Genomic DNA, 12,555 nt, shown 5'->3' on the forward strand with positions numbered 1-12,555 from the left:
TGTCAATACTTTCTGCTTTCCTCTTTCTAAATCTCTCTCCTTGCTAAACCTTGATGCTATCTCCCCTTTTTTACATGTACTCCACCATTCTCATTCATTCTTACAATGTATTAATTAAGAAGATCAACCATGATATGTGATGCACTGACAAACAATATGCCAGAGACTGTTTCCTTCTGTTTTATGTTCTCTTCACTTCTTTTACTCTGTCATCTTTGATTTATTCTTCCAGGAAAACAAATGATTACTTTGAAACTCCATACAAAGTACATTTATATATTTTATGTTTCTCTTGTTTTGATATGCTTCTTTTTAGGAAAACATTTTTTCCACTGTTTGATGGAAAATTGCTGCTAGTATCATTTCATCACATGACAAACGTATTCTAGGAGTTCTTGCAGTTATTTCCTATGATTGAATTCTAGTGATGGTCACATACTTCTAACGTTTTCACTAGTAAGTGGTTTACTGTGCTCTGAACCAAGAGGCAGCTGTTGTAGATGCTGTTGGGATGTGTGTGCGAGAGTCATCGTGATATCTGAAAGGAAGTGAGTGTGACGTGACATGATAACAGAATACTCCCTTCAGAGCATTACCACAGAATCTGGTTCACAGAAAACAAGTGCTGTGGTGGTACCAGCTGCAGTGATGCGTTTTATATATAATGAAATCTTTATATGACCTACATTTGGATACACACAGTTGTTCATTCAGATACAGTTGGTATGATACTCATAGAAGTGCAATAATTATTTATGACATAAGTAACATTAACCTTGTGATGGCTTTTTTTGCTGTTAGATTCCTCATCTGAAGAATAAAATACAATTCGCTCTAAATATTCTTTACTGTTGTGAACTGCTGTATAAAATTCAAAAGCAAACCATTTGCAAATAGTGAATTTTATGATATAGTCTGTTAGCAGTACACATTATTTTGAATAAACTGTGGACAGATTGTAGAACAGAAGCTTAGGAGTGTGGAAAGGCAATGTAGTTGTTTGCAATCTCCTCACTTTAAGTGTAAATAATGTAAGTTATTGATGTATGTAGAGGGATGGCAAATTTATGAGATTATTGACACTCAGCTGTTGGTGAAATACTCTTATGTATTTAGTGTTGATTTTATTCTCCATATAATTGCACATTCACAAAGACTTGCAACCTAGTTTTCAGACTCAATCCCCACCCTCCTTACTCTCATTCTTGACCCCACCACTAATGCCCCCCCCCCCCCCCCCCCCAAAAAAAAAAAAAAAAACCACACACACACACACACACACACACACACACACACAAACTCACTCTCGTGCGTGTTAAATGATAATGAATAGTTCACTATCAATCTATGGCTAACCTCCATACATTAGGTATTATCATATAGAACTGAACCTCCCAATTACGGTTTTTATTTGATAGGCCATACTATGGAACAGATAGTCTGTAGTTATCTTTCATTAAGTTCAACTGCTGAAACTTCCTTAATGTTTTGTGAGTGTGCCTCTTATTTTCCTCTGTGCATGAAAGACCATATTAAATTCTTCCTGTTAAAGTTGAAATAACAGACAGTTGTTCAGTATCATTGGAGCCCCTTGATGTTCCATGTAATCAGTTGTCCACTGATTAGTTTTACTTGTTTTAGATGTTAAGTGCACTTACAACCAACACATAACTTTCCTTGGCTCCCATATTGCTCTTGTATTAGTTGCATTTTTCTTTCTAAATTGAACCTTTGTTTTTTCTTTTTCTTCTTCTCCCCATTTTATGATACCTCATTTTTAATGATAAGCACCATGAAATTATATAGTGTGTGTCACAAAATCCGAGGAAAAAAAAATTAAGTAAGTACAGATAGGGGCGGGGTTTTGTCTCATTCCAGTCCCTCCAGGACAGCAGTAGGTCCACTCAGCCTGCTGTAAAATTAGTACTGAGGAGTTTTCCTGGGCTAAAAGGTGGTCAGGCCATTTGCCCTCTCCTAGTGCCACAGGCAGCGAAGCATGGCTGTATTCTACTTACAATTAGTTCAATAATGTGGCCAGAGACTTTGCTTCACCTACCATCTGCTTTGAACTGATTCACCTCAGTACTGGCTTCCAAATGCGCAACAATAAAGAAGTGTCTGACATTAGATGATCTGGAAGGATAAGAACTATTTACAAGGGTGATCCTATAAGTACCTGGCCTGACCGAGAGATGGCAGTCATTGTTGAAAAATATCTCTGGATTAGAAAGTACATGATCTACGAAGCTTATGTTTCAAGTTTGAAGATGCCACATTGTTTAGTACTTGTTTGGCAGCCATCAATAGTGAACATTGTGAGTGAACTTGTGAAACTGGAGAAAATTGGTCATTGTTATGTGTTACAATATTTTTTTTAAAGGCCTCAGCGCAACCAATTTAAATCTGAGCTAGATTTTACTTTGGGAGAATCTGCTCCTTTGTTGACAACAATAAAATATTGGGTAGCTGAGTTTAAACGAGGCCGTACAAGCTGCCAAGATGAGCATTGCAGTGATCGACCAATATGGTGACGACTCCAGAAATTGTGAAGAAAATCCACAAAGTGGTACTGGATGATTGTCAACTGAAAGAGCAGAGCTGGCAGTCATAGTAGGCATTTCAAAAAGTGTGGTACATCGTATACTGTCTGAAAATTTGGACATGAGAAAACTGTCTGCAAGGTTTGTGCCACATTTGCTCACACTTTAGCAAAAACAGTTTCATGAAGATGTCTCAATTGAATGTTTAGTGAAGTTTCGCAGCAACAAAGGTGATTTTTTTTTTTTTTTTTTTTTTTTTTTTTTTTTTTTTTTTTTTTTTTTTTTTTTTTTTTTTTTTTTTTTGTGCCATTTCATATCCGTGGATGAAACATGGGCCCACAACTTCACTCCCGAGCCGAAAGAACAATCAAAACAATGGACACAAATTGGAGAATTGACTCCAAAGAAGGCGAAGAGCGTTTCATCTGCAGGCAAGGTCATGGTGTTGGTTTTTTGGGATGCGTGTAGGATAACTTTCATTGATTACCTTGAAAAAGGAAAAAAATATCAACGGCAAGTATTATGCAAACTTATTGCAGTGTTTGGGCGAAGAAATCAAGCATAAATGGCCGCATTTGGCCAAGAAGAAAGTGTTGTTTCTTTTGGACAATGCACCAACTCACAAGTCCGTTATTGAAATGGCCAAAATTAATGAATTAAATTTTGAATTACTACCTCATATCTATTCACCACATTTAGCCCCCTCGGATTATTTTCTGTTCCAAAACTTGAAAAAACAGCTTGGTGGTCAAAGATTTTCAACAAATGAAGGTGTGATGTTGGCAGTTAATGGCTTCTCATTATAAAAAGCGCATCAGACTTGTTGAACATCACTGGGAAAAGTGTATAGAGCTGAAAGGAGATTATGTTTAAAAATAAATAATTTTTTTCCAGAATTTTTGTGTTTTCTTTGTTGGATCAGATACTTATGGGACCATCCTTGTAACAAGGGAGGAGAAATGAACAAGTTATAAGATATAGTGAGGTAGTTGTTTGTATATGAAGTGAAAGGTAAGTTATGAGCCTATGAAATCAGTTTCATGTACAAGTTGATTCCACAGAAAATATAATTTAACACATTGTGAAACAGAATTTCTGACCTCTGCTTACCCTCAGAAGGTGAAATGTTTAGTACTCATACAAACAAAAATAAAAGTGACAGACTGCTTGCTGTAGATTTTGAGGCAGTTCCTTTTTCAGGGAGGGGATAGTGCAAGGGGAGAACAAAAATGAAAAAAAAGAAAGAAAAGAAAGAAGTGATACAGAAAATGAATGAAATATAATAAATAAGGAGGAGGCTGGTGAGAAAAAAGATCTGGTGTCAACATGTATTCCTCCATCCCCACTCTTTCCTATTATTCTCATTGCTTGCTCTATCCATTCCTCTTCCAATAATCTATCTTTACCATCTCTAGACTGAAGTGCTTACCAGTGCTTACTCTCACTCACTCTCTAATGCTTCCTCCATCTCGGACTACCCTTGTTCTCACTTCGGGTAGGCCCCTCATATCTAGAGGTCTGAGTGACCAGCCTTTCATTTTTAACCTTCCATAACCTATTCCTCTCTCCTCTCCAAGGAAGGAACTAATTGTTCCAAAAGCTAGAATAATATCTCTTTCTTACTTTTAAATGTATTTATAGTTAGTACTAAACATTTTGCCTCCTGAAGGTAAGTTCTATTCTGCATCATAATTTATTACTTTTTCTCAATTGACTATTCCTTTGGTACAAAGAGATATATATGTGTATATATCATTTAAGGTACAGAAATAACTTTTTCTGATCTGAACTGTAAGGAACATGTGTGATACTGTAAATGCCTTTTTCTAATATAATAGAGAAGTGTGATGCAGTATATCCTCTGTGGATAAATAAAAGTATGTGAGATCTTGATACAGGTGGTTGGTTCCTGTTTCTTGATAAAGGATTGCATTGATGACTTCATAACAGAAACTGTGTTTCATATGCTGCAGTTTCTTAGTTTTTTGATAACCTGGCACCTTAACTGTAAATTTCAGCATATGTGCTTGTGCTATTGGTGGTTGAAACTGAGTGTCATGGAGCATTAGAAGCTGTTAATGTCCTGTTGTTTTACTTTGGGCTGTTGCACGTTGTCAGCTTGTTAATGCATATTGCCATCAATTTATAACCCCCTAAATGGCCTGTTTGCTGGTGCACTAATACAATTGAATGTTGAGAACATAAGATTCCTTACTTTACCAGGCAGTCTAAATCTAACAGTTTACAGAAAAGACAACTGTTGTGTCATCCATTCCCCTGCAGTGCATATTCTCTTTTAAACAGGTACATACAGTAATTAAAAAAGAGAGTTTTTATTTTGAATTTCAATAGATTTGGCACATTTAAGTTGTAATTTGCAATATGTGGCATTTAAGCTGTAGCATATGAATTGAAATCCATATTTTTTTGTTTACTGTATTGTTTTTATTTTGTTTTAATTAGCTATTTCAGTATGATGAAATGTTTGGTCTCATTAAATATAATTTATTTGCAAGAAACCCGCATAATTTTTCACTCCTTATTTATATGCTTGGTCGTTTTCAAGTGTTTACTAACTCTTTTGTAGAGGAATTTTTATAACTAATGGAGCCACGATTACCAAATTCTTTTAATTCTTTGATTTTTTGAGTATTAAATGGCAAATCCAACATCTGACTCCCACAATTTGCATACTGACACATGTTTGGTCCTACCTTCTTCATGTGCTGTAGTGGCTTCAATACTAAGTCGAACCCTGTGAAATCAAGGGGACCTTCACTGCTCTCCCCAATCAGCATGCCTGCAGCTCTGTCTTTCTCCAGGTAAAGTTTTTATGGTTTTTTGTAATGATATTAACATTGGGCTTTGGTATTTTTAAAATAAATGTGCAGAGTTATGTTTCAGAAGGCTTCTTAATAAAATCTAATAAATTGAATCACTGAACCTGAATGCTTTAAATGAGTAAATTTCTACACATAGAATTAATTAAAATGATATGCTAAAGTAGCACATATAAAAAGAGTTTTATGATAAAATACCAAAATACTGATTAAGCTAAATGCTTGATGTGTTGTAGTGTTTGTATTTCTGTGCCGTGAATTGTGTTTTGCTTGGGCCTTGCCACACCAATTTACAGTTGCATGGTTTCTGAATGGAACATTCCTCCTTCTTGAATTGCTCCTTTTTTAAATAATGGAGAGCATATGGTTTTAAACAAATTAAAATTGGACATGATGAATGGCAAAAACGTGGTCAATGCACCCATTGCTGTGTGTTTATATGAGCTGTAAATGTATGTACCATATTAATCTGTTCCCAGTTACAAGTACTAATTGTTTTTGTCTCATAATGTGGAACTTATTTATGAGTTTTATCAACAGTATATTACTGAAAATCTGCTTGTAACTAATTTATATTAATAGCAACATGTCAAGAGATACTGTATTGCCCATGTAGATTTGTTACTGTAGTGAACTCTGTGAAATAATAAGTGTCTTATGCATAAGTTAGGTTGCTGTGTTTTGAAAATGTACCATCTAAATTTTAATTTTAAAAAGATATATTTCCATTTAAATTATACAAACAGTATATTTTTGCATGATGAGAAACAGCAATTGACAGTGTTAATTTTGTAACCAGGTTTCCAAATGTCATGGAACAAAAATTGTTATTGGTATGTATTTTCTTATCAGTGGTTCTTATTATATTGCACATCACCATTCTGATAGTAACATATTTCAAACATTATTAACAGGAAAAATTTGAGGTGAATTGATGCATACAGGCACAAATGAGTAATAGTTGTAGTCGAAGAAAGACTGTAATTAGTAAAAAATAAAAAGCTTATCATCCTTGTTATTTCCCCACTCCAGCAAGCTAAAAGCAATTCTGTATGTCTCTTCTCTATAAGGCTTTGTACACCCACAGTCTTTGTTCATATTTTTGACTACAATTGGTATATATAGTTTGAGAGGGCAGGGTAGAGGTCTGTCATGTTTTCTAATGAAGGTTGGTTCTGCCTTGGTGCCAGTGATGGCCATGTGTTGACTAGGAGGAGGCCAAGCTGCCTGCGTGCTAGACACACTAGACCAACACCTGTAATTAAGGTCTGGATTGCGATTTTGTATGACAGCACGAGTACTCTTTTGGCTATCCCTTGCATCCTGACTGAAAATTTGTACGTCAATCTGGTGATTTGACCTGTTGTGCTGCCATCCATATATAACATTCCAGGGAGTGTTTCCCAGCAGGATAACGCTCGCCCACATATCATTGTTGTAACTCAACATGGTCTACAGAGTGTCAGCTTGTTGCCTTGTCGTGCTCAATCACCATCTGTCTCCAGTCAAGCACATATGGGACATCATCAGATGACAGCTCCAGGGTCATCTACAACCAGCATTAACTGTCCCTACATTGTCCGACCAGGTGCAACAGACATGCAATTCCATACCACAAACTGACTTCTGGTGACTGTACAACACAATGCATGCACATTTGCATGCTAGCATTTAACAGTCTGGCGGTTGCGGCAGTTAGCAATGTACCAGTGTTTTGCATTTGCAGTGGCTTCTCTCTTTTTGTCTTATAGACAAGATAGGTGAAACTTCATTTCTGTGGACTTGGGAAAATGTTTTGCTGGTTCAGTAATTGTTCTGGTCACCAATTTAAACTTCATTATAGGTACAAGATATATTTAACTTAGATTGATTTTGGAAGCCTTTGGAAATGTGTCATTGCACAATACCTGACATATGTTCTATGTCGTAGTATATGGGGGTTTTGTTGTATTCTGTTGCTAATCTCTTGGTATATGGTATTATCTGAAGAGACAATGCACTGAAAATTGTACACAATTTCTCTTTCTTCATTTCCAAATCTTAGTTGTAGAATTTTTGCTCAAAGTCAACCTACAGTCTTGGTATTGCTGATTTTGACACACATTGCTTTCACTTTGTACTATTGCATCATTGGCAAAGACTAAGGCATAAGCTGTAGGATTTTTTCATTTTGTGCTTTTAAAACTTCATCCATTATGATGATAAATAAGAATGGTGAGAACCAATTTCCTCATTGGATTATGTTCATCATTCTGAGCGATTCTGTCTGCAGCTCGTGGTCTAGCGGCTAGCGTTGCTACCTCTTTATCATGGAGTCCCGGGTTTGTTTCCCGGCCGGGTGGGGATTTTCTCTGCCTGGGGACTGGGTGTTTATGTTGTCCTCATCATTTCATCATCATCCTCATCATTTGTGACAGTGGCTAGATTGGACTGTGAAAAAATTGGTCTGTGAAAAGATTGGGATCTTGTACGGGTGCTGATGACCGAACAGTTGATCACCCAACAAACCAATCATCATCATGATCATTGTGAGCCATTCTGATTTTGTGTTCTGGACAAGTTCACTACTCATGGTCTCCAGGTGATTGTCATAACCTTGCAGTGACATTCACAAGCTCTTTATTATAGCTCCAACATTCTCAAATACGCTTAAACTATAAATGATCATAGAATCTTGGTGTCCATTAAGAGCTCTAAGTGCCCCCCCCCCCCCCCACCTCCTCCTCCTCTGTCCTCCTCTTCTCAGCACTTCTCATAAAGCATAGTTGCTGCAAAAACCAATTCAATAATGAATCTGTAAGTCCTAAAGCCATGTTGTTCTTCCTCTGGTTCAGGTTCAACAGATTTTTTGTAAGTCTGCCCTCAAGAACTAATTCAGAATTTTTTAGGCCATATGAGATCAAAATTAAACTTATTTAGTTTGTACATTTCTTCCTGTCACCCTTTTTAAACAGTGTGTGTTACATTTTCGTTCCACATTCTGTTGAATACTCCATATAGCCGTTGCTGCTCAAGCCCTCCAATTGCTTTGATTGAGTTTCCACCAAGTTCATCTGGTCTTGCAGTGGTTAGACACTGGACTCTCATTCGGGAGGACGACGGTTCAATCCCGCGTCCAGCCATCCTGATTTAGGTTTTCCGTGATTTCCCTAAATCGCTCCAGGCAAATGCCGGGATGGTTCCTTTCACAGGGCACGGCCGACTTCCTTCCCCGTCCTTCCCTAATCCGATGAGACAGATGACCTCGCTGTCTGGTCTCCTTCCCCAAAAACAACAACAACAACAACAACAACATCTGGTCTGCCTGCCTTGATGTTTTTCAGTTCATTTACTGTTGACCCCTTTCCAGTCTGCTCAAATGATCAGTATGTATACTACTAGAATCATGCAGCCCATCAATTAAAATAATTTCATTCCCTCTACAGTTTGAATGTGGAAGTACTTTTGAAATCCTTGTAATACCGAGATTCTGTGTTGACATCACACTTTTAAATATTCAAGTTATTCTTGTCACTTGCTCTTTACATTTTTCCTTCACAGCTGAAACCAACTATTTATCTGTAATTTGTACCATCATCAGGCATTCCCTTTCCTGTTACACTCACAAATGGAGCAAGGAAAACTTACTTTCTATATGCTTCTGAATGAGCCCTGATTTTTCTTTCGTGTCTTCGTGATCCTTCCATGAGATGTTTATTGGTAGCTGTAGGATCATTCTATAATCTGTTACAAATACCAGTTCTTTAAAATTTTGCCGTAGTATTTCATGAGAAAACATCGTCTTCCATCCAGTGTCTTCCATTTGAATCCACAGAGCATTTCCTACTGGTAACAAATCTAGCAGTGCATTCTGAATTACTTCGATGTCTTCCTTAAATTGACCTGGTGGAGATCCCAAATGTTTAAACAGTAGTCAAGAATGGGTTTCACAAGTGTTTTGTACACAGTCTCCTTTAAAGATGAGCTACACTTTCCTTCAATTCTCACAGTAAACCAAAGTTGACCATTCAGTTTCCCTACAACTTGTTGCTTGTCATTCATGTTGCTATGCAACATTATGCCTAGATATTTAATGTTGTTGTTGTTGTTGTTGTTGTTGTGGTCTTCAGTCCTGAGACTGGTTTGATGCAGCTCTCCATGCTACTCTATCCTGTGCAAGCTTCTTCATCTCCCAGTACCTACTGCAACCTACATCCTTCTGAATCTGCTTAGTGTATTCATCTCTTGGTCTCCCCCTACGATTTTTACCCTCCACGCTGCCCTCCAATGCTAGATTTGTGATCCCTTGATGCCTCAGAACATGTCCTACCAACCGATCCCTTCTTCTGGTCAAGTTGTGCCACAAACTTCTCTTTTCCCCAATCCTATTCAATACTTCCTCATTAGTTATGTGATCTACCCATCTAATCTTCAGCATTCTTCTGTAGCACCACATTTCGAAAGCTTCTGTTCTCTTCTTGTCCAAACTATTTATCGTCCATGTTTCACTTCCACACATGGCTACACTCCATACAAATACTTTCAGAAATGACTTCCTGACACTTAAATCTATACTCGATGTTAACAAATTTCTCTTCTTCAGGAACGCTTTCCTTGCCATTGCCAGTCTACATTTTATTTCCTCTCTACTTCGACCATCATCAGTTATTTTGCTCCCCAAATAGCAAAACTCCTTTACTACTTTAAGTGTCTCATTTCCTGATCTAATACCCTCAACATCACCCGACTTAATTCGACTACATTCCATTATTCTTGTTTTGTTTTTGTTGATGTTCATCTTATATCCTCCCTTCAAGACACCATCCATTCCGTTCAACTGCTCTTCCAAGTCCTTTGCTGTCTCTGACAGAATTACAATGTCATCGGCGAACCTCAAAGTTTTTATTTCTTCTCCCTGGATTTTAATACCTACTCCGAATTTTCTTTTGTTTCCTTTACTGCTTGCTCAATATACAGATTGAATAACATCGGGGAGAGGCTACAACCCTGTCTCACTCCCTTCCCAACCACTGCTTCCCTTTCATGCCCCTCGACTCTTATAACTGCCATCTGGTTTCTGTACAAATTGTAAATAGCATTTCGCTCCCTGTATTTTACCCTTGCCACCTTCAGAATTTGAAAGAAAGTATTCCAGTCAACATTGTCAAAAGCTTTCTCTAAGTCTACAAATGCTAGAAATGTAGGTTTGCCTTTCCTTAATCTTTCTTCTAAGATAAGTCGTAAGGTCAGTATTGCCTCACGTGTTCCAGTATTTCTACGGAATCCAAACTGATCTTCCCCGAGGTCGGCTTCTACTAGTTTTTCCATTCGTCTGTAAAGAATTCGTGTTAGTATTTTGCAGCTGTGGCTTATTAAACTGATTGTTCGGTAATTTTCACATCTGTCAACACCTGCTTTCTTTGGGATTGGAATGATTATATTCTTCTTGAAGTCTGAGGGTATTTCGCCTGTTTCATACATCTTGCTCACCAGATGGTAGAGTTTTGTCATGACTGGCTCTCCCAAGGCCGTCAGTAGTTCCAATGGAATGTTGTCTACTCCGGGGGTCTTGTTTCGACTCAGGTCTTTCAGTGCTCTGTCAAACTCTTCACACAGTATCGTATCTCCCATTTCATCTTCATCTACATCCTCCTCCATTTCCATAATATTGTCCTCAAGTGCATCGCCCTTGTATAGACCCTCTATATACTCCTTCCACCTTTCTGCTTTCCCTTCTTTGCTTAGAACTGGGTTTCCATCTGAGCTCTTGATGTTCATACAAGTGGTTCTCTTATCTCCAAAAGTCTCTTTAATTTTCCTGTAGGCAGTATCTATCTTACCTCTAGTGAGATAAGCCTCTACATCCTTACATTTGTCCTCTAGCCATCCCTGCTTAGCCATTTTGCACTTCCTGTCGATCTCATTTTTGAGACGTTTGTATTCCTTTTTGCCTGCTTCATTTACTGCATTTTTATATTTTCTCCTTTCATCAATTAAATTCAATATTTCTTCTGTTACCCAAGGATTTCTACTAGCCCTCGTCTTTTTACCTACTTGATCCTCTGCTGCCTTTACTACTTCATCCCTCAAAGCTACCCATTCTTCTTCTACTGTATTTCTTTCCCCCATTCCTGTCAATTGTTCCCTTATGCTCTCCCTGAAACTCTGTACAACCTCTGGTTCTTTCAGTTTATCCAGGTCCCATCTCCTTAAGTTACCACCTTTTTGCAGTTTCTTCAGTTTTAATCTACAGGTCATAACCAATAGATTGTGGTCAGAGTCCACATCTGCCCCTGGAAATGTCTTACAATTTAAAACCTGGTTCCTAAATCTCTGTCTTACCATTATATAATATATCTGATACGTTTTTGTGTCTCCAGGGTTCTTCCATGTATACAACCTTCTATCATGATTCTTAAACCAAGTGTTACCTATCATTAAGTTGTGTTCTGTGCAAAATTCTACCAGGCGGCTTCCTCTTTCATTTCTTAGCCCCAATCCGTATTCACCTACTACGTTTCCTTCTCTCCCTTTTCCTACACTCGAATTCCAGTCACCAATGACTATTAAATTTTCGTCTCCCTTCACTGTCTGAATAATTTCTTTTATTTCATCATACATTTCTTCAATTTCTTCGTCATCTGCAGAGCTAGTTGGCATATAAACTTGTACTACTGTAGTAGGTGTGGGCTTCGTATCTATCTTGGCCACAATAATGCGTTCACTATGCTGTTTGTAGTAGCTTACCCGCATTCCTATTTTCCTATTCATTATTAAACCTACTCCTGCATTACCCTTATTTGACTTTGTGTTTATAACCCTGTAGTCACCTGACCAGAAGTCTTGTTCCTCCTGCCACCGAACTTCACTAATTCCCACTATATCTAACTTTAACCTATACATTTCCCTTTTTAAATTTTCTAACCTACCTGCGCGATTAAGGGATTTGACATTCCACGCTCCGATCCGTAGAACGCCAGTTTTCTTTCTGCTGATAACGACATCCTCTTGAGTAGTCCCCGCCCGGAGATCCGAATGGGGGACTATTTTACCTCCGGAATATTTTACCCAAGAGGACGCCATCATCATTTAATCATACAGTAAACCTGCATGCCCTCGGGAAAAATTACGGCCGTAGTTTCCCCTTGCTTTCAGCCGTTCGCAGTACCAGCACAGCAAGGCCGTTTTGGTTATTG

The 12,555-nt window shown here is 37.9% G+C and overlaps 1 protein-coding gene across 1 annotated transcript in view; it reads left to right on the forward strand.

Moving 5' to 3' along the window:
* Positions 1–12,555, forward strand: part of LOC126090833 (mitogen-activated protein kinase kinase kinase 15-like) — a 183,302-nt gene that overhangs the window by 107,857 nt on the left and 62,890 nt on the right. The window contains 1 exon segment of the mRNA XM_049907015.1: positions 5,273–5,362. Coding sequence (XP_049762972.1) covers positions 5,273–5,362 — 90 coding nt within the window.

The sequence above is a fragment of the Schistocerca cancellata genome, chromosome 1 (genome assembly GCF_023864275.1).
Source record: "Schistocerca cancellata isolate TAMUIC-IGC-003103 chromosome 1, iqSchCanc2.1, whole genome shotgun sequence".
In the NCBI taxonomy this organism is placed as follows: Eukaryota; Metazoa; Arthropoda; class Insecta; order Orthoptera; family Acrididae; genus Schistocerca; species Schistocerca cancellata.